The 22,559-nt window shown below is 53.1% G+C and overlaps 1 protein-coding gene across 1 annotated transcript in view; it reads right to left on the bottom strand.

The window, feature by feature from the left end:
* Nucleotides 1–44: 44 nt before the first annotated feature.
* Nucleotides 45–22,559, bottom strand: part of MROH2A (maestro heat-like repeat family member 2A) — a 56,459-nt gene continuing 33,944 nt past the window's right edge. The window contains exons 26-41 of the mRNA XM_006893523.1: nucleotides 20,698–20,802; nucleotides 17,258–17,381; nucleotides 16,783–16,898; nucleotides 15,285–15,437; nucleotides 14,790–14,944; nucleotides 10,658–10,817; nucleotides 10,399–10,580; nucleotides 9,916–10,053; nucleotides 7,725–7,842; nucleotides 5,419–5,565; nucleotides 4,821–5,003; nucleotides 3,591–3,746; nucleotides 2,189–2,317; nucleotides 1,149–1,251; nucleotides 786–851; nucleotides 45–184 (exon numbers count right to left, since the gene is read on the bottom strand). Coding sequence (XP_006893585.1) covers nucleotides 45–184; nucleotides 786–851; nucleotides 1,149–1,251; nucleotides 2,189–2,317; nucleotides 3,591–3,746; nucleotides 4,821–5,003; nucleotides 5,419–5,565; nucleotides 7,725–7,842; nucleotides 9,916–10,053; nucleotides 10,399–10,580; nucleotides 10,658–10,817; nucleotides 14,790–14,944; nucleotides 15,285–15,437; nucleotides 16,783–16,898; nucleotides 17,258–17,381; nucleotides 20,698–20,802 — 2,175 coding nt within the window. The remainder of the gene's footprint in view (nucleotides 185–785; nucleotides 852–1,148; nucleotides 1,252–2,188; nucleotides 2,318–3,590; nucleotides 3,747–4,820; nucleotides 5,004–5,418; nucleotides 5,566–7,724; nucleotides 7,843–9,915; nucleotides 10,054–10,398; nucleotides 10,581–10,657; nucleotides 10,818–14,789; nucleotides 14,945–15,284; nucleotides 15,438–16,782; nucleotides 16,899–17,257; nucleotides 17,382–20,697; nucleotides 20,803–22,559) is intronic.

The following is a 22,559-nucleotide window of genomic DNA, read 5'->3' on the forward strand; positions in this document are numbered from 1 at the left end:
GAAACAGGAACGGCGGTCAAGGCTGAAGTGGACACCCAGGGGCATCAGCAGTGAGTGGGCCCCGAGGGGACGCCCTCGGGAGCCACCAGGAGCTTGTGCTGGGTGCAGCTGTCCAGGACCCTGAGTGCGTCCAGGGCAGCTCGCCGCACCTCGGGCTCCGCGTCCAGCTGGAGCTCCTGGAACACTGGGAGTAACCAGAAGGGGACAATCAGGCCTCTGCTCCGCAGGCCATGACCCTGTCCCAGCGGCGTGTGACTGCCGGGGTCACAGTCCCACCCTTCTCATTGAATGACTACTGAGGACACAGTGGTGACCTGGCCAGCATGTGTCCACGGTACCCACACCCCAACTCTAGTCAGCGCATGGTGACCATCAGGGCAGTGGCCCTGCATTGGCCAGCAGGTGACTGCTGGGGCCCCATTCCTGCGCTGACCAACGTGAGCTGACCAGAAGCAAAGTGACCTGGTATCCAGGCTCCTGCAGACTGCAGGGCGGGACCCTTGAACTTGAAGTCAGAAGCTGGGCAAGCTGGGGGTCCTGGGCTCATGTCTCCTAGCTTTGGTCCCCCACCCACTGCACCTGAAGGCCTGACCCCTGAGGGGAGATGCAGAGACCAGGACCTGGAAGGTGCCCACCCCCAGCAGTCATTCTCCTGGGGAGTCCCTCAGCGTCCACCTCCCTGTTCACTGGCTCCTCTGGCCCCAACATCAAACACGTGTGTCAGGTAACACCCCTGCACAGAGTGGACTCAGTGGGCAGTGGACATCGAAACTCATGCTACTCACAGCTCTGTAACTCCACAAAGTCCAGCTTCTTCAGGTAGCTTACCGCCATCTGCTTCAGTATGACCCCTGAGACGGGAGTCAAAGTTCTCCATGAGCATCACAGGGCAGCCAGCAGGTGGCCACTCCCCTCCCCCAGACAGCTGGTGGGCCTCCCGGAGCACATAGGCCACCGAACTGTCAGCATGGAGGAAGCCCAACTGGCCACAGGGTAGGTAGGTGTGAGGCATGCGGGACTAGGGGGAAGGTTAGACCTGGTTCCAGCCCCACTGCAGACCCCAGGGTCTAGGTCACAGTCAGTCACTTGGACTTGAACCAGGTGACCTTCGAGGTCCACCCAGAGCCGGGGGAAAGCTGGCCACCCACCTGCCAGATTGCATGCAGCGATTCTGATCCTGGACAAGCTGTTTCTCATGTAGCCGATGGTTTCCAGCAAGAAAGTATAAAGAACAGCTGGTTTCTTCTGAGTCTGCAAAAGAGGGGCGCTTCCTGGCTTGGAGGGGGAGCTCCTGACAAGAGGCCCACACAGTGCTTCCTACCTGCCTGGGGCGCCAAGCGCCATGTACCTGACTGAACAGGTATTCCTACAGGGACCAGAAAGGGCAGCTCTATTCCAGGCTCACACAGCACTTGGAGCTGGAAGGCCTATGGACCTATCCACCCTGCTCTTTTCTCTGACCCAGAGAAGAAGGCTTCACTTTATTGTACTTTGCAGATATTGAGAATTACTGTTTTGATTTGTTTTCATGAATTTAAGCTTTGTGATGAAGCAATACCAATTTTATCATTTTCCCAACTCTGCTCCCTTTGTGTCTGTGTGCCACAGCAACCAGAAGAAGTCCATGTGGTGCCCATTCCAAAGAAGGGATGGACCGGAATGTGACAAAGAGTCCAACAGCATCATCAGCGCCACACACAAGGAAGATCTTGCTGAAGATTACTCAGAAATGGAGCAGTACAATGACAGAAAACTGTCAGACATTCAAGCTGGATTCACACAGCCTGATGTCTGATGTCAGACAGAGATTGTGGCTGAAAGCAAGGAGCTGCCAGGAATGGAGCAGGGCCTGCTGGACTCGAGTCTCTGACTGCAGAAACTCCTTGATGATGGGGGAGGCCCAGCATATGGAGGTGTCTGAAGGACACTCAGCCTACAGATGCTGAAGGAAACAAGGACTTGCCTCCTGAACCCACAGGAAAAGGTGGGCCTTCCCTGAACTTGAACTTGGACTCGTAGCCTGAACTAACACAGTCCCATGTGTTTGTTAATACCATCCTCATGTGGTCTTTCTGTTAAGCAGCAACAGAGAACTAAGACAGAATTACATAAATATATTTACTAACATTGGCTTTCCCTATTGTCCTGTAACGTGTCTAAACAGGAAACAAAGTGGCTGTGCTCTCACCAGGAAGGTGCACATGGCCGTCTGAAACAGAGCCATCTCATCTGCGCTGGCAGTGCTCTGCACGTGGGGGGTCTCCAGGCCCTTGCAGCCCCAGAAATGCAGGCACTGGGACATGGTCTCCATACAGACCTAGGGAGAGGGCATGGATGGCAGGGCAGGTGTCAGTCAGGTCCAGGGCGAGGCACAGAGGGCTGGGAGTGGCAGAGATGACCACCAAGCACCTTCAGAAAAGTCTCGTGAAGGGTGGGCCAGCCTGGGGCCACCTGGACCAGGGTTACTGCTGGCCTCTGGCCCACCTTGGAGATTTGGTTCCTGACTCCACAGTTGAGCTAATACTAAGGAAAGTGAGTAAACATTAAGTGAGTCACACAGACACGTTATGTTCACACTCAGTTGTTGAGGGTCACTAAGTGGACTTGAACTCATCGTGACCCAATGTCCAACAGGTCAAAGTCTGCCACCAGAGCTCCCCAGACATACCTACGCCCCACACCTGCAGCCCTCAGCCCCAGCACTGGACGGCTTATCCTCCCCGGACTGACGTGGTTTTCCAGGGGCCATGGCCATCCTCTGGGCACTTGTGCCAAGTCAGGCCAGGTCAGGCAGGCCCAGAGGTGCTAAAGCCAAAACCCCACACCCAGCACCTTGTGGCAGTGACCCTGTGAGGCTGGGTTGAACCACTCCATCCGGTTTCTGAGGATGTAACCCTTCATGGAAAGTACCCCCTCTGTCTCCTGATGGTGGGTTTGAACAGCCAGCCTACTGGTTAGTCCACCCCTTCACTTACTGCACCAAGGTCCTTAGGAGAGATGGCCCGGCCCACTGCTGCCTACTCGAGTCTGACTCACCGTGGCCCTTATCTGGTTTCTGAGGCTAAATGTCTACGGGAGGAGACTGTCCATCTCTGGAGTGAGGGATTCGAACTTCTGACCTTTGCGTTAACAGCCCAACACAATGCAGTGCACCACCAGCGCTCCTCTAGGGGTGCTGAGGGGAGATTTCAAGCAGGGCTCCAAACCCACTCATTCTGGGTCACTCACTCCCCTGCTGAGAATTTATACTTTCACCAGGCACATCGGCTCAGAACCCACATTCTGAGAAGCTCCTGGGTGATTCACTACATGCGAGCCTAATAAAAATATCCAGAGGAGACAGGCCAATGTCCAGCCAGGACTGGGCGGAAACGAACTCGTTCCAAACCCAGACTTCAGAGGAGCCACGTCTACACTACAGCTTTTCATTTAGCGTCCAAGTGAGTGCCCATCTGCACCCTGGGGGCTTCCCACACGACTCTACTGAACTGCCCCACGGACGGTCTGGAGGTGAGGGGCCCAGGGATGGTGGCCCCGGGTTTTAGGGGGTGCAGGGGTCCGGCGCTGGCTAACAGGACTGTGTGTCTTACACTGGCTGTGCGGTCACAGGGGTCCTGGCAGTGCAGCATGAGGGCCACCCAGGCTTTCTTCACCTCCGCCTTGAAGAGGTGTCGCTTGGTCATCCACACCACCTTGGCCAGCTTCCCGAAGAGCAGAAAGGCCTTCAGCCGCAGCACCTCGCTCTCCTGCAGCCGAGCACACAGCCACACCTCAGGGTCCAGGAGCTACAAGCCAGCAACCCCCTCAGACCCCTCTGCCGGGGGATGAATAAGGGCCCTGGGGGTGGAGTGGGAGGCGCTGCTAGAGGAAATGTCAGTGTTTCGATTCCACCAGCCACTCTTTGATGGAAAGACGTGGAAGTCTGCATGTGAAGACTTGGAAACCCCAGGGGGCAGTTCCAAGAAGCCTTGACAGCATAGTGCATAATGTATCTGACTGCTAACCAAAAGGTCAGCAGTTCAAATCCACCAGCTGCTCCAGGGGAGAAAGATAAGCACTCTCCTCCCATCACGAGTTACAGCCTCTGAACCCGGTGAAGGGTGAGCAGGGGCAGTGGGTGATGGGTGGTGGCCTTGTGGGACCTGTCGGGATCATTCACCAGGGTTGAGGAGCCCTCTGGGGACCAGGAGTTATTCTTGGGTCGGTGAGAGGGTCTTCTCAAAAGGTTTTGTGCTGGATGTGAGCTCTTGCCCAGAGCCTGGCAGAGGACTGATGGTCATTCCAAAAGTATCTGCAGACCCAAAGAATTCAAAGGAACCAACTCATTCCCAACCGGCAACGGGGTGTCAAGGAGGACTCAGACCCCTGGCTAGTTATCCTCCGCGACTTAGATCAGCTTGTTTCCCTCTTCCCCATTCCATTAACAGCCACTCAGTACTACAGCAGCACCAAGTAGGCCGGGGGTCCCTGGCAGGGGGAGGGTGTGTGCACAAATGATTAAAGTGCACAGTTGTTAACCAAGAGGTTGGAGGTTCAAGTCCTCCCAAAGGCCCCTCAGAATAAAGGCCTGTGATCTCCTTCTGAACAATTATCAGTGAACCCCAAGGGCACAGCTCTACTCTCATGCACATGGGGTGCAACAAGCCCTGGGGGGGGGGCACAGCTCTGCCCTGATACACACAGGGTGGGACGTCCTGAGCTGGAGGTCACTCAAGGACAAGGTGGGGACTCCTGTTGCCTCCAAACACATATTTCTGGGGGGCGCAGGGCTCTCCCAAGCAGGCATTTGTGGGGCCGAGCATGGCCCTGTCTGGACTCACATTGTTGAAGAAGGTTCTACACTGCTCAGAGATGGCATCAAACGAGGAGCCCACATCCCCTTCCCGCAGCTCCGCCAGGACCTTGGTGAGGGCGGTCATCCCCTCAGAGGCCACCTTGGTGCTGGTGGGGTCCTGCAGGGAGGACAGGAACTTCTCCAGCAGGAGCGTCCGGTACTGCCTCACCTGCACGGCAAGGGCCAGGGGTCAGCCTCCTACACTGAGTAGCTGTGAGCCCTGTCCATCCTCAGTGCCCATCACCCACCTCCAGGGGGGCTGTGCTCAGAGGCCAGCTCAGGGAGTATGACCTCTACTCTCCTGCCCGACTCCAGGGACTGCCAGATGCAGGGCCTGGCTCAGTAACAGTCCCTACCACCTAGTTCTGGGGGGCTGTGTTCTAGGGCCCCGCTGAGTGTATGTGACCTGCACTGTCCAGCCCAAGGGAGTTTATGCTTTATGACTCTGACCAGTGGATTTGAGCCCCACTACCCAGCTCCGTGGGGAGCTGTACCCCAGAGCTTGTCTCAGCAAATGTGATCCCCACCCCCAGGCTCTCCAAGCCTGCACCCCAGCGTCTGGCAGCAGAAGGTGCAGGTGATACCTTCTTGGGGGCACCAATGGCCATGTTCCCAAGAGCACGGAGGGATAGCACCCGCAGAGCCTCGTCCTCGTGGTCCACGCCCTGCTCCAGCAAGAGCACGGCTGGCTTTAGCAGCCTCTCCCGGTGCAGAACAGGACTTCTCATGAACTAGTAAGGAAACCTTAGGATGAGTGCCAGCAGATGCCCACTTCCCACACAGGAGGGCACAGAATGCCCCTCTGTGAGGGGAAACCCTCTGGGCCTCATCCACCAGCTAGGGGACTTCACGAATCACTCAGCTTCGCTGTGCCTCAGTTTCCCGGATAAAATCCTAAACTTGCTGCCATAGCTGAAATTCCCACTCAGGGCAGCCCCATGTGTAAGGGAAGGGAACTACTCCAGAGGGTTTCCAGGACCACCTGGCCAGCTGACTGGAAGAGATCCATATCTGCTCCAATTCCCAATGTAGGGGATCCAGCAGAATGTGGAAATTATCAAACAACATCACTAATCTCATATACAAGCAAACTACTGCTAGAGAACATTTAAAAAATGGCCAAAAGAATACATAAACAGAGAACTGCTAGACATCCAAGCTGGGTTTAGAAGAGGCCATAGCACCAGGTGTAACACTGCAGAAGTCAGATGGATCTTAGCTGAAAGAAGAGAATACCAGGGGGGAAATGCTTATTTGTGTTTTATTGACTATACAAAGGCATCTGGCTCTATGGATCATAACAAACTATGGCTAACACTAAGAAGAATGGGAATCCCAGGATACATAATTGTGCACATGCAAAAACTATACCTAGACTAAGAAGCTGTTGTTCAGAGCAGAGGAACACTGCATGGTTTAAAATCAGGAAAAACATGTGTCAGGGCTGTATCCTTTCTCCATACCTGTTCAATCTGTATGCTGAGCAAATCATTCAAGAAGTTAAGACTCCGTGAAGAAGAATCAGGATTGGAGGAAAGCTCATCAACAACCTGTGTTATGCAGATGACACAAGCTTGCTTGCTGAAAGGGCAGAGGACTTGAAGTGCTTGCTGCAGAAGATCAAAGACTACAGTGTTCGACATGGATTATACCTCAACATCAAGAAAACAAAAATCTTCTCCACTAGGCTGATAGGCAACATCATGACAAGATTGAAGCTGTCAATACCTTTGTCGTCCTTCGATCCATAATCATCATCCTTGGCAACACCAGTCAAGAGATCCAAAGGCATATTGTGTTGGCAAGGTCTGCTGCCAGGACCTCTCCTAAGTACCGAGGAGCAATGATGCCTGTTTGAAGACTAACGTGCATCATCTTTTTTATCATTTGCTATGCTTCTGAGAGCGGGACAGTGAATAAGGATGACAGAAGAAAAAACTGCCTTTGAGCTGCAGTGTTGCTGAAGAGTACTGAATATCCAATAGATTGCTAAAAGTACGACCAGATATGTCCTGAACAAAGTGCTGACGAGCAAGGATGTCAGTCTAGAAACTAAGGCACACCTGATCCAGGCCATGGTCTTCACAATTATTTGCCATGCATCAGAGAGCTAGACAATAACCAGAAGGCAGATGAATTGATGCCTTTGAGTTGTGGTGCTGGAGAAGAGTCTTGAATATACCATGAACTGCCAAGAAAACTTACAGCTCTCTCCTAGACAGGGTGAAACCAAGATGCTCTCTGGAGGCAAGGATTTTGAGACTCTGTCTCATGTACTTTGGGCATGTAGTCAGAGTCAGGAGGAACCATCTTTGGAGAAAGATCATGCTTGGTAGGGTCAAGGGACAGCGCAGGACAGAAAGGCCCAGGATGAGATGGATTGAAACAATAACTGAGGTGATAACAGTGGGTGTGTGGATAGAGCATGGTTCAGAGCTATTGTGCACAGAGCCACTATGGGTCATAGTCGACTCGACAGCACATAATCACAACAAACAGTCCCACCACCATGAAGTCAACAAAATGTCTAGAACTTTCTGGTCAGTTCCCTCAAGATCTCATCACGGTTCCAAGTTCATAAAAGGATGTTGGATTCAAGAGTTGCTGCCACTTCTCCAGGCTGTCCCTGGCAAAGCCACATTGACTGACCTTCCCTGGTGGGGCGGGGGGTAGGGTCCCAGGGCCTTACCCCAGGATGCTCAGGGATGGGTGGGCAGCACTTTCTGGGCACCAGGCTTCCAGCAGGGCCCGGGTCTCAGGCCTCAGTGCCAGGCTCAGCTTGCTCATGACGTGAGTGGGTGAATGGACACTGCTTGGGCCTGGGCACCTGTCCCTGAGCTAGCCCGCCTGCGGTGCCCACCCCCAGCACCCAGCCCACGAGGCGCCTCACTTCCACACACACGGCGGTGCTGCAGACTCGACAGCTCAAGACGTTCGAGTTCATGGCCCTGAGCACCAGCTCTGCCAGTCGCTGCAGGAAAGGGCCACGCAGGTTCCTGGAGCACAACCTGTGGAGGGGCAGGCGTCAGTGCCACCTGGCCTCTACTGCCCTTGCTACTCTTGGTTCTACTCTCCTGCCACAACCCCTCATCTCCCCTGCAACTCCTGCACCACTTGTCCTCCCATGCTCCCTCATTCCTCATGCCCCTGCAACCTCTCTCTCCTTCCTTCAGGCTCCCCAACCTTCCCTTGTCCCTTCATCACCCCCTGCAATCCCTCACACCCTTTTGTGCATCCTGTACCCCCTCCACCCCCACGTGTTCTTGTCCCCCCAAACCTCTCATCCTCCCTGCACCACCCCACCCCCTGCCTCTTGTCTTCCCTCCTCCCCGCGCCCCCCTAAACCCCGCACACCTTGCCCACCTCATCTCTCTGGTCCCCTTGCCTCCTCCACCCATGCACCCCCTCACGCCCTTCCCTTGGCCAACATATCTGCCTCTTGCTCCCCTCTCTCCCTCTCTGGGGATTCAGCCAGGCTGTTACTGAAGCAGATACTTTCCACCTCCCTTTCATATAAAGGAGGAGTCCTGGTGAGGTGTTCAGCTGCTAACTGAAAGGTCAACAGTTTGAATCCGCCAGCTGCTCCCCAGGTGAACAACAGTCATGGTCCACCAGCATTTGCAGCTTCAGAAACCCCACAGAGGCTCTGAACAGACCAGACTCAGCTGCAGTGGGTTAGGGTCTGGGGTTTCGTACAAGGAAGGTAGTATAGTGGTTAAAGTGTTCTGCTGCCAACCAAGGGGCTAATGGTTTGAGTCTTCCCTTGGGAGCGAGATGAGTCTGTCTGTTCTCTGAAGTCTGGGAGCTCCATGGACTAAGCCCTACCCTGTCCTACAGGGCCTCAGGGTGCCAGGTTCCACCCACAGTGTCAGGTTTGTTTTCAATCTTTGGTTCTTAGGACACTGAGCAGGGCTGCTTACAAGTGACCCAGGAGATTAAACAAATAATCTAAGGGCCGCCATCAAGCTGGCTCCAGCTCTGGTGTCCCACGTGTGTTAGGGCAGAGCTGTGCTTCTCCAAGACGCATTGCGTCTTGGGTGTTGAGGACAAAACAGCGGCTTTTGTTGTTGTTGTTGTTGTTAAGAACACACAGAAGTAAACACGCACCCGTTCAAGTTTCTATGTGCACAGTTCAGGGACAAAGATCGTGTTCTCCAAGGGATGGCGTTCCCACCTTTTCTGAGCTGTCTGCTCCCCGACGACCCTAGCTGAACTTTCTGGTGGCTGTGACAGTCTGGTCAACTCATTGCCGGCAAGGCGACACCTCCTCCCATCTGACCCTCCAGCGGGTTTCAGAGGCTGTAAATCTCACAGGAGACTGCTCATCTTTCTCCCGGGGAGTAGGTTTTGAACCGCTTGCCTTTGGATTGGCAGCACAGCTCTCTGCTACTAGGCCACCAGAGTTCCCGACTGCTTCATATGCACGTGAAACTTGGACAATAAGATCAAGACTGAAGGAAAGCAGATGCCTTGTACTGGACAATATTGAAATAACATGGACTAAACCAGCAAACCATAAATTTCTCTTGAAGGAAGTATTCCTTAGAAGAATGGTGAGACTTCATCTCCTGTGCTGGTGAATGTTATCAGATGGGACTAATCCCCGGAGAAAGCTGTCAGGCTTGGTGAAGAGTCAGCAAAGGAGAGGAAGCCGGTCAGTGAGCTGGACTGACAGAGTGACGGCCACAGTGGTCTGTCCTCAGCGCACTGTGACCACGTGGAAGGGTCAGCTGGGGTTTCATTCCTTTGTACATGTGGTCACTATGAGTAATGGAGCCAGCACCATGGCATCCAAGGACAGCCAGGGGGCGCTGCAAGTGTTTACATTCTCGGCCGCTAACAGGAGGGTGGAGAGTCAAGTGCACAGGGGATGTTCCCCAAATCAGCCCTGCAAACCCCAGGGAACACAGCTCTGCTCCGATACACACGGAATGCGTGTCATTTTAGTGGGTTGTCTCCAGGGCACTGCCGTCCCGGAGCCTGGAGTGAGGGGCAGCTGCTTGGGTTCACCCATGACCTGGCCTGTGCCCTTCCCAGAGTCCCCAACAAACGCAGGCACCGGTGGGCCAGCACCCACCCACCTGGTGAACAAGCCCACACCCTTCAGGAAGGTGGCCCCGTCCTCCAGAAGCACCCACACGCCCTGCTCCTCCAGGCCCCGCTCCAGGCCCTGGCTCCTGACTCTCTTGAGCACAAGTTGCATGGATTTGATGGTGACCCTGGAAGCAGGTGGGCAGAGGGTATGCCGGTCAGGGCCTGGGCCACACTCGGGCTCGAGGGCCGGCAGGAGCTGCTCACTGCTGCGGCTGCTGCCACGCTTGGGGCCTCAGTTCTCTGGTCTGTGAAATGGGCTCACTGGGCCTCCGAGTTTACTCTGGGGGGTGAGGTGGGCATTCCCAGGAAAGGGCTCTCTCCACAAAGCCCAGAACAGAAGCTCAAGTTCCAGGACGTCCTCCCCACTGGCGGGGCCCTCGGCCGAGACGGCCATGGAGTCCGGTGGCTTCTGAAGCCGCCCAAGTGCACGTCCAGCTGGGAAGTCCCCTCCCCCCTGCCCTCAGGGGCACCTCTGCAGGTTCATATCCTGGGGCAGGGTGTCCGAGTGCACCAGTCGCCATGTCTTGAGGACGGGGGCCCCATCCTCGGGCCAGTGGCTGGTACTAAGCTGCAGGAGGAGGGTGCAGATGAGGTCGGGGAGGTGGTCATCCACGTCCACCTTGTCTAGCAGGAGGTGGGTGACGCACAGGATCTGCAGGGCACAGACCACAGGCGTTGGTGCTGGAGTACTGCCTCCCCGAGGAGCCCCTGGCCATCCCCAGGACTCACCATCAGAGGGTCCACCGTGGCCAGCCGCCAGACATCGGCCTTGGAGGTGGGGTTCGCCCGGGGGCTGAACCGAGCCTGGAGCCGGCCCATCAGGCTGTGGAGCATGGTCCTGGCGAAGGGCGCGTTCTCCGCCACGGCCAGCCACACCTCTGTCAGGTGGCTGACAAGGACGAGGAGAGGCGAGTGGGCTTCCAGAGCGGGGCCGAAGCCCAGGGTCTCGGGGAGGTGGGAACTGCCTCAGGTTCCATGATTGCTCTCTGAACCCTGGCCTGACCTGCAGCCTGACCCCCTCCCAGTTCTCAGGACACCTGGAGTGGGGGTGAGGGGGCTGTGGGAAGACCAGCCCCACTCACAGGGGGCCCTGGAGTGTCCTCAGCAGGTCTTGTCGCTGAGGCCTGTGGACACTCTCAATAACCATCTCCACACAGTAAGGCCCGGGCTCAGTGTCCTGTCTCATTCAGGGCCCCCACAAGTCTTTGAAGGAGACACTTTCACCTCTGTGACTCCATATTCTACAGAAAAGGAAGCTGAAGTTTGCAGAAGCGGGATAACTAGAATGCTACAATTAGCAGTGGCCTCGCTGACAGGCTGGTGAGTCAAACCCACCCAGTGATTCCGAGGAAGAAATGCCTGGCAACCTGCTTGCACAGGGATCATGTCCAGGAAAGCCTACAGAGCAAATCCACTCCGTACACACACGGTTGCTCGGAGTCGGCTGCTGGTGGCCTAGTGATAAGAAGCTGTCCTGCCATCCCCAAGGCACATGGTTCAAATCCACCAGCTTCTCTGCAGAAGGAAGATGGGAAGCCTCCTCCCATGTGATTTACCGCCTCTGAAAACCCACTGAAGGGTCAGCTTTAGGTCACTTCTGACCTGACAGCACCCAACAACAACAAACAAAAAGACTGGCAGTTTGAGTCCACCCAAGATGCCTAGTAAGAAAGACCTGAAAAATCTACTAAAAAAAAACACCCAAAAACCGGCCACTGAAAATGCACCTGAGCACAGACTACCAGGAGTAGAAACAGACTCAGTGGTAACTGGCTTGTTGTCATGGTGGTTAAGTGCCATCGAGTTAAGAACAACTCATCATGACCCTACGAATGACAGATGGGAACTCTGTCCTTTGCGGCACCGTCTTAAGCATCCTCGACACATCTGAGTCCATGACCACGAACACATTATCAACCTATCTTGTTGAGGGGTTTCCTCTCTTTTGCTGATTCTATAGCCTTTCAAGGAATGGCTTCTCCAAAAAAACAAGCCCAATATATGTGAAATAAAGCTTCACCATCTTTGCCGCCAACGAGCACTGTGGTTGCACTTTTCCAGAGATCTAGCTACTCGTTCTTTTAGCAGCCCGTGAAATATTCAGCGTTCTTCTCACAACCCAAACGCATCAGTTCTTCTCCCATCATTCTTATTCACTGTACAGCTCTTAGATGCAGCGGGGGGTGATTAGAAAAGACTATGGCTTGAATCAGGTGCACCTTAGACTTCAAACCGACTTCACTGCTCTTCAGGACATTGGAGAGGTCCCTACAGAAGACTTTCCCACGTCTCCTGATCTCCTGACTGCTGGTACCACGGGTGTTTGCTGTGGATCCAAGCAAGATGAAATTGCTGCCAATTTCAATCTTTTCTCCATCTATTATGATGTTGCTTATTGCCCAGAGGCAAGCTCATCTGGCCTGTCATGCCCAGATCCAGCACCAGAGGGCACCCAGGAGTTCTGTCTTGAGAGGTGTGCACTGTGGACCCTGACCCAGATGGAAACAGGAGAATGAGAGAGGCAGACAAAAATAAGAGTCTGGAGACCCTGCGGAACAGAGGAGACACACGCCTAGGATTTCTAAAGCTGTGATTTCTCCGGCAGCAGACTGCCCGTCTTACTTCCTCTGAGTGACTGACAGAGCTTTTGGTCAGTGGCCAAGCATTTTAGCCATTGCACCAGGGATCCCCGTCTCTGTGCTGAGGTTGTACAAATCAGGACTCTTTATGGTTCAGCAGAGGTGGGTGTCCCCATGCCAGGAGGAGACACCACAGAAGGGCGGTGGGCCTGCCTCAGGACTGGACAAGGCGTTATTCAAGGCTCCCATCTTTTTAGGGAGCTTTTTAAGGAGCTCTGTTGGCTTAGTGACAAAGGAATTGTGCTGCCAAACCAAAGGCATGTGGTTCGAATCTTCCAGCTTCTCCATGGGAGAAGTATGGGCAATCTCCTGCCATGCAAGATACTGCCTCCAAAAATGTGCTGGAGGGTCGACTATGGGTTGGTTCTGACTCATTGGTACACAGCAACAGTGGGCCCAGTGATATCCCAGTGGGGCCAGTCCAGCCTGGCTCAGTCACCGTGACCGTGACCGCTGTCACCCCACCCGTCCTCTTGTGCTCTAACATATAGACTCCTTAGTAACGTCCCTTACTAACTTAATAGTTGCAAACTGCTTGAATGTATTTCTTAGATTGCATCTGAAAAGCTGAACAATGAATAAGGACGATAGAAGAAGAACAGGTGCCTTTGAGCTGTGGAGCTGAAGAAGAGTGCTGACTGGACTACCAAGAGAACAAATACGTCTCTGAAAAGCAAGTGCTCCTTAGACAACGGTGCTCTGGAGGGGCAAAGATGGTGAAGCTTCGCCTCATAAACTTTGACAAGTTGTGAGGAGAGGCCAGTCCTTGGAAAAAGACACCAGGCTTGTTAAGGAGGAGGGCTACCGAAAGAGAGGAAGACCCTCACCAAGACAGACTGACACGGGACTCACGTGTGTCGGAGATGAGGAGCCACAGTACAGGGAGGTGTACACGGACCGCTGTCCACGAGGGGTGTGGCCAGCTCCACGGAGCCCAGCCACATTTCCTAGATTATATATCACTTTCCAAAAACCAAAAAGTGGAAAAATTTGTAAAATCTTTCTCCATTGAATTTTACCATCTTTGATTGGGACATTATTAATAATTGCATGACACCTTCTTTCTCCCTCTTTCTTTGCCTCTAATTATTGCTTTGTTCTCAAGAAAGTTATTTGAGGCAAGTTCACAAATATGAATTATTAGGATATTGTAGTCCAAACTCCAGAAAAGTTTCCAAAACCAAGCTGAACAACTTGACTCACAGTCATTGAGTCAGGATTGACTCAGAGTTGGGCCTCCAGTGGGTTCTCAGAGGAAGTAAATTGCACAGGAGGAGATTGCCCGTCTTTCTCCCTTAAAGCAGCTACTCGATTCAAACCACCAGCCTTTGGGTTGGCAGCACTACTCCTTACCCATTAAGCCACGAGAGATCAGTGACTGTAAAAACTATCAGCACTAAGGGAAACAGCGTGTATGTTCGTGGCCCATGCAGACAAAACATGTGACTTGAAACTTGACTGTGACTGCGTCATAACGACAAGTGTGATCTCAGTGCATGTGAAAGTTCAGAGCAAATTAGTAAAGTTTTCACTTTGGAGCTATATTGCTAAGCATCTGAGAGCGGGATGGTGAATAAGGCTGACAGAAGACTTGACGCCTCTGAGCTGTGGTGTTGGAGAAGAGCACTGGACATCCCATGGACAGCAGAACAGACAGATGCTAATCTTGGAGAGGGTGCAGCCGGAGTGCTCTTTGGAGGCAAGGATAATGAGGTTTCACCTCTATACTTTGGAAATGTTGTTATTCCTTGGAGAGGGACATGACGCTGGGAAGGGTGGAGTGTCGGCAAAGGAGAGGAAGACCCTCAACCAGATGGGTTGACACGGTGACTGCTGCAATGGGCTCTGGTGTGTCAGGAAGTGTGAGGATGGCACAGGACAGGACAGGGTTCAGATCTTTTGTTCACAGGATCACTATGAGTTGTACACAGCTCAACGGCACCTAGCAATAACAACCACAGTAACAGCATAACAGGTGTTGTACAGGTCAGTCAGCTGGGCTCACCACACTACTTTTGTTGTGATAACTGCAGGGATGTTTTTCTTTTAGAAAATAACCAACATCTGTGGAAACACCACACAGATTTCATCGACAGTGATGTGGATGTCATCCCCAATGGCAGCGTCACCTCGCACAGTGTGGCGAGCACCTGCACGGCTCCCTCGGGACACCCCAGGCATGAGCTCCCCTGGAGGCTGTGACCCCAGCCCCTGGCACCCACCTCTCCATGGGCAGCGGCTGCCGCAGGAGCGATGTGAGGACAGTGTCCTGGTGGTAATGGGCCAGCAGCAGGATGCCTTCGATGAGGAGATGCCGCACCTCCAGGTCGTCCACCACGGGCAGCTGGGTCAAGATGGCACCCAGGATCTCTGCTACCTGGTGGGAGGGCATCATTGGCCTGCTGCCCCCACCCCAAGGGCTCAGCCTGGGTGGACGAAGGGGAGGGTAAGCCCTGTAGCCTCTTAAGCACTCTTCAGTCTCCTCCAGGCACTAAGTCTAGAAGTTTCCTGTGTGGGCCCATCCTCCACCCACTGAGCTACCTTCAAGTTTACTCTCATGAACTTGAACCCGACTCCTTTTCTGTTTCAACAAAAAGGACTTGGGCCAGGGGTTCTCCCCACGGGCAGGAGGGACCCCCACAATCCCAGCCTGGGGCCTGGCCCTCCCTGAGCACCAGGCAGCCCCTGCCCTGCACACCCCACCCTGGCTCGGCCACCTTGTCCTCCAGTTCCTTGACCCAGGTTTGAAGGAAGACGCCTATCCAGCTGACAGACGCCTTGTCATGCTGCAGGTCCATGGCCCCCATGTTCTCGCAGAGCTTCCGAATGAGGGAGACCACCTCGTCGCAGGTAAACTCCGTGCACACCACCTAGCTCAGGGCAGTCCTTGGGGTCAGAGACCAAGGCCACAGCTGCCTCCATGGCCCAGCCTCTCCCCCCAGGGCCAGCCATTCAGCCCCAATCTCATAGAACCCAGCCTATCCATGCCATCTATCCCAACCCCTACCCTCACTCTCATCCACCTAAACCATCCTCTCCCTCACTCCACCCTCTCCCTGTCAGACCCGCCCACAGCCCTCCCCACCCCACCCTCTCCCTGTCAGACCTGCCCACAGCCCTCCCCCACCCCACCCTCTCCCTGTCAGACCCGCCCACAGCCCTCCCCCTCCCCACCCTCTCCCCTGTGGCTGCCCGCCCATCCCTTGTTTGTAGGTGCCTTTGAATTCACTACAACTCAACTCCTGGTGACCTTATGGACATCAGATCAGAACAATATATCATGTCTTGTTGTGGTTGTGTGCTGTTGAGCCAGAACTGACCCCTAGCTGACCCTCCATATATTCAGAGGCAGTAACGTGGCCATCTTTCTCCCAAGAAGCAGCTGGTAGATTTGAACCACATGTCTCTGGGATTGCATTACATCTTCTGAGTAGTAGGCCACCAGAGCTCTCTCATCTCTCACTCAACCACATTACAGTCACCCCCCACCTCATCATCACCCACCCAAACCGGCCCGCCTGCAGCCCCATTGCAGACCGTTCCACAGCACGCTCTGGGGCCCCACCCCATATTCTCCCACCTGAACCAGCCTACCTCTCTCCCATCCCAACTTCTCCCATTTCATTCCAGTGCCCCCCCCCCCCCACCCCGCCTCACCTTCCCCACGCTCAGATCATCCCTCTGGGGCCCCAGTCCAACTTCGGTGTCAGCCCAGGACATCATCCCTCCACTGCTGTCATCCTGGGACCCTCAGCCAGGTGGACCTAGGCCTCTCACGGGGCCCAAAGTCTCCGGCTGCTCCCACTGCCTTTCCCCCACCTCTCCAACCCCTACAGGAAGCTTCAGCTTCCACTGCCTCCTCTGTCTCCAATCTAGGGGCCGGTCCTGCTCTCCGCTAGCCCCCTGATCTCTGAGGCCACGTGGCCTTACCCGAAGGCCTGGCCCTCAGTCTGGGCCTCTCCGGGCACATTCAGAACTACAGCCCTTCAGGGCTCCCTGTGCCATTCCCTGGGGGAGCTCTCATGGCTTAGTGGTGAGGAGATGCACTGCTGTCCCCAATGTATGGGGTTTGAATCCACTGTGTGTAGCTGGGTGCAGATGGCAGAGACTGTGCCCTGCAAGGCAGTGTGGGTCCCTCAGCCAGGCTGAGGGCGCGCCCCTCCCTGCAGGTGCCAGGAGACGTGTCAGCAGCCCACCCCACCTGCAGAGCCCCACCTTGGCGATCCTGGTGGATGCGCCGAACACCTTCTCCTCGCAGCCGCTGAGATCCTCCTTACACCTGAGCAGCTCCTTCTCCTTGGCCACGTCCCACAGGGAGCAGGTCTGGCTGGCTAGTGGGGCGGGAGGGCAGACATGGGTCTCCGGGGTGCCCGGCTGCTGGGGGATCTCTCCTGCCTTCACACTAACTCTTCTGGCTGCCCCTGGGAGGGACTGTTCCCTGGCCCCACGCCCTGCTCAGACACCCCTCCTGCAGCTCCCCCCTAAACAACTTACTAGACACCCTGGTCTCTGGGTGCTGACCTCACCCTGAGGCCCCCCGAGGGCCACGTTGGCCCTCTAGATCCCTGGGTGAGTCTCTTCATAGTCACCCTTGCTGTCCTGCACAGAGGCCACACCCTCTCCTGCTGATTGGCCCACCGACTCTCCACCCACCCAGCCCAGGGAGGATGGTCCCAAGACCCCTCTGTACCATGAAGGTCCAGCAGCCTGGACAGGACATCAATGGAGGCTATTCGGGTTCTCAGGTGGGAGTCACAGATGTGCGGAGCGATGAGTCCCACCAGGGTGCCAAACTGCCCCAGCTTCAAGGGGATCTGCGGGCACAGGAGCACTGGCATAGTGTCCCCTCAGCCCACGAAGCCTGGACTGGGGGTAGTGTAACCAGTGAGCCCTGCTCCACACACACCTGCCCGGGAAGAGGAGCACGTCACCATCTCTCTCCCATCCGAGCTTGGAGCCCCACCCCACCCCCGCCGCGTCCACAGATCAATCCTGGGGGTCAGTCAGCTGATTCCAGGAGCCCTGTCCTGCTCGGGACTCAGCCAAGTCACCTGTGGGGCCTGGGTCCTTGAACCTGTGGCTGAGTCCTGACACTCACTAGCTGGTGGCTTTGGTCAGGTGGCCTGGCCTCTCTGTCCCTCTTCTCCTCATCTGTAACTCACAGCTGTACTGGCTCCTCCTCCCTCAGGGCCGTGGTGAGAACCAGGTCTGAGAGGCCAGGTGTGTGCTGTCCACAAGGTCTGCCTCAAAGTAACCTGGACCAGGTGGGCACCGGAAAAGATGCTGGGTCCCAGCCTCAGGACTGGGCCCCTGGGAAGAGGATGTGAAACTCTTGCTGCAGAAGATAAAGGACTCCAGGCTTCGGAATGGATCACACCTCAGCATCAAGAAAACAGAGGTCCTCATTGCAGGCAGGGCCACCAGTCAGCGTTATGATAGATGAAGGATTGAAGCGGCCAATGATTTCATCTTACTTGGATCAACCATCACCACCCTTGGTTCCAGCAGTCAGGAGCTCAGGAGACATATTACACTGGCAAAGTCTGCATTCAGGGACCGCTCCAAATTATCGAGCAGCAATGATGATAGCTTCAGGACCAAGGTGTGCCTGACTCAGGACATGGTCTTCTCAGTCACTGCTACACATCAGAAAGCCAGACAATGAATGAGGATGGCAGAAGGACTGATAGCTTCGGGTCAGAGGCGAGTACTGACTATCCCGCAGAGTGACAAAAGAACAGTGATGTCCTGGAGAAAGTGCAGCCAGAGTGCTCCCTGGAGGCAACATCGGCAACGCTTTGTGGCTTAGGAAATGAAAAGGACATCTTGGAAAAGCACATCGTGCTTGGAATGATGGAGGGTCAGCACAGGAGAAGACCCCCAACAATATGCATTGGCACACTGACTGCAGCAATGGGCTCTAGGGTGTCAGGGATGATGAAGACGGCACAGGATCAAGAGCTCAGGTCGGCTCTTCACAGCGTCAGCTGAGTCGTACTTGACTCAATGGCAGCTAACACCACCACCACCACCAAAGTTCATAACTACCGGAAGCTCAGTATGTGATCTTATTTGGAAATAGGGTCTTCCAGACACAATTAACTAACATGAGGTCACACATGGGGTTGGGGTGGGCCTCTGATAAGAAGAAGCCACTCACAGACAGAGACCCAAAGCGAAGAAGGTCTTGCGGAGATGGAAACAGTTGGAATAAGATTGTCAATCCTTGCCAGCGATACCAGAAGCTGGAAGGGACAGGTAGGGATCATCCCCCAGGGCCTTCAGAAGGCACGCTCCTCTATTGAGTACCCTCCACCTTGACTTTGGACTTTCACCTTCTGGCATTTTCAGCTGCATCACATGGATATGGAGCTGGACAAGGACTAAGAAAGGCCAAGAACACTTGATGGCTTTGAACTGCGCTGTTGCTGAAGAATATGGATTATACGGTGGACGGCCGGAAGAACGAAGAAATCTGTTTAAGAAGAGCAGCCAGAACATTCCGAAGAATTGAGAAACCAGTCCCTGGAGAAAGAGATCGTGCCTGGTCGAGGGTCGGTGAAAAAGGGGAAGGTCCTCCATCAAAACGGAGTGATCCAATGACAGCACCAATGGTGGCGGACGGTGCAGGTCACCAGCCAATGGTCTATCCTATTGTGCATGAGGTTATTGTGAACTGGCATGCACTTGGTGACCTGTGTCTTGCACTGAATTGTGTCCCCCTAAATACATGTATCTAATGATAATCGGGATGGGAGTGTCAGAGACAGTGCGATTGGCACAGGACAGAGCAGAGTTTAAGGGCTGTTGTACATGGGGTCGCTATGAGTTGCAAACGACTCGACTGGCACATAACAACAACAACATTGCAAAACCTATACAACAACAAGATGACATAACATGGAAGCTGTTGTGATGTATAAGCCAAACAGTTGTAAAAGGGTTAAGGGTGGACCCCCACCCTTTAATCTCATTACCCCTCCCATCAGCTGTATGGGGGGCTTCACTGGCATGTGGCTTCTGATATTTTTTATCTTCCTAACGATGAAAGGGGAGGAAAGAAAGCCTAGACTGGGAGGACCTCAATAACATCAAGGAGGAATTCCCAGGAGTCCAGGGTGTCGTTCTAGACTTTGACCTCCATATTAGTAATGACCTTGATGCTGGTGAAGACAAAAAGACTTGTGGATATTTCCAAAGAATGTTGGGGCTTCCCCAAGATCAGGCACCCTGAATTTGGACTTCTGGCCTCCTAAACTGTAAGGGAATACATTCCCATTTGTTAAATCTGTCTGTCATTTCTCTGCTATAGCAGCACCAGTAACCAAGACAACACTTAACAACAGCTTCACGAACTGCGGAGGAGTAGCTGCTTTAAGCCCCCACTGTGTGACTTGTCACAGCAGCCACAGGACACTCACTGTCCACCAGCCGCCTGTGGACCCCATCCTGCATATGACCACCCTGCCCTCCACCCTGTGACACAAACCCTTCCCTGTCCACAATGTCCCCAAGTCAAGAGGAGTCAAAAGCTTGGAGCCAACACCTGTAGGAACAAAAGACAATAAACTCACCCTCCTCATTACCTGCACACAACAATAACCACACCTCAAGGCCAACCCACAGCTGACCTTCATTCAAAGCACAGGGGAGGAGACGTCTCTTGTTTCTCCAGAGGAGCAGCTGGTGGATTTGAACCACCCACCTTTGCATTAGCAGTGGATCTCCTTGCCCACTAGACCACCAGAACCCCCTGATGGACAACAAGCATTATGGTATGTTTTCTAGATTTTCTGATGTGTGTGTCAAACTTCATAGAAGTGGTATTTTTGCAGTGATTTCTCTTCTCATTCTAGGTAAACATCCCCATTAATGTAATCTTCCTGACTGTGGAGCCTTTTCTTTACTATGAGCCCCAGCCCACAAAACCGGGGTTCGTGCGGGGGTCCAGCCAGCCCTCAGGTACAGTCCAATCTCTCCTCCCCACTCCAGGTTAGTGTCCTGTGGACTCTCTGGCCAATTTCAAAGAGATAGCCTCTACTCAAGCGATTCCTTATGGGGAAGACACAGGGACAGTTCTTTGTGGGTGTCCCAGCGGTCAGCTCCAGGGCCGGGTGTGCCCAGACTCACACAGACGCCCGTGCTCTGCACGTAGATCTGCATCATGTGAAGAAAAAGACTCAGGGCTTTCTCCCGCTCCCATTCTTTTTCCGACAAGATCCACTTTTCCAGGAGCTGTAGGGAAGAGTCCAGAACACAGGAGGAGGGACAGGGCATTAAAACACCAATGCCAGCCCTTTCCCGGCCAGCAACTGCCCCTGTGCAGTCTCCCTCTTCAAAGCCTGACTCAAAGCCTCTCAAAGAGGCTGTGAACAGAGAGAACAAAGCACAGTTTCATTCCCTTCAGAGGCTGATTCGATGCTTCTTTGTGCTTCTAGACACGTCTGGTTGCTTCCAGGATCCCATAAAGGAGAGGAGGTTTGGACTAAGAACAAATTGGCCACTCTTCCCCAAGGCACAGGTAGTTAAGTCTTGAACAACATGGTTTGAACTTTGAGGCGCACAGACACACACACACACACACACACACACACACACACACACACACACATTGTTGTTAAGTGCCATCAAGTTGAGCACAACTCATATCAACCCTATGAATAAAAGATCTGAACCCTCTTCTGTAACTATCATTGTTTCTCTAAGTTCATAGTTTCCAGAAGAATGTTGTTTAGGAAGTAGACACTACTCCTGCTTCCAAGACTGTCTTAATCTGAGAACTCCACCAAACATTGTCCACCTTGGGTAACCATTATGGTATTTGACACACAAGTAGCATAATGTTTAGCATTACAGCAACTTCAAGTTACCTCAGTACAGCAAATTGACAGACCAGTGCTATACCACTTAGAAGAATATTAGTCCCAAACAAAATTAACACCACAGGCCTGAGGGGACAAGCAACTTTTAAATATCAAGGCCCTCCATCAGGTCCTATTAACTCTAAACAAGAGGCTTCCAGCCCACAGCTCATTGTTAGCTAAATTCAGCAAAATCCAATCAGCTCACACACAATTGTGAACAAAATAAAAACCAACCAAATGGTCCTTACCTGACACTCAACCAAATCAAGAGAACCCACCTTCCAGAATCTAACTTCTTCACACATCAGCCTTCAAACTGGAGATCTATGCCAAGAATTTAATGTGGTAGCAATTCAGACAGTGTGGTATGGGTGTGAAGACAGACAAATACATCAATGGGACAGAATCACAGTTCAGAAACAGGCTACTACATACATAGTCAATCGCTTTCCAAATGTACACAAAGCATACTGGCGATTCAATGGAGAAAATGTAGTGGAAATGTAATGTCTGATTTAGAGTTGGTCGGGGACAATCGGTTCTCCTAGTGAAAAATGAACATCTATCCAAAACTCTCACTATATAAAAAAATTGACACACCATATGCCATAGACTCAACTGTATAACTAGGAACTCCAAAACTCACACAAGAATCATCTTTATGATTTGGGCTGAGCAGTGATTTCTGACATAGGACACTAAAACAGGATCTGTAATTTTTGTTTGGTTCTGTTTGGGTTTTTTAAAGATAAGTTAGATTTCATCAAACTTAGAAACTCCCCAATGATCGCACAAGATAGTAAATACAATCAATGTCACTGATTGTATGCTTACAAATATCTAACAGGGCAAATTTTGATTATCTTTTTATACACACACAGCCCACTGCTGCGGACTCTCCTCTGAGTTACCGTGACCGTCCATCAGATTTCAGAGGGTGGAAGTCTTTATGGAAAGAGACTTTGCATATGTGTATATAATGCAAAACTTCCGTTCTTCAAAAACAACTGATAAATTAATGAAGAGACCAACCACAAACTGGGAAAACATATTTGCAAATCTTACATCTGATAAAGGGATTGTCTCCAGAAATCTCAAGCCTCTGAAACTCAATAACAGGCAAGCAGC

This window comes from Elephantulus edwardii, unplaced genomic scaffold (assembly GCF_000299155.1).
Source record: "Elephantulus edwardii isolate Elephantulus edwardi_28Jun2011 unplaced genomic scaffold, EleEdw1.0 scaffold00127, whole genome shotgun sequence".
Lineage (NCBI taxonomy): Eukaryota > Metazoa > Chordata > Mammalia > Macroscelidea > Macroscelididae > Elephantulus > Elephantulus edwardii.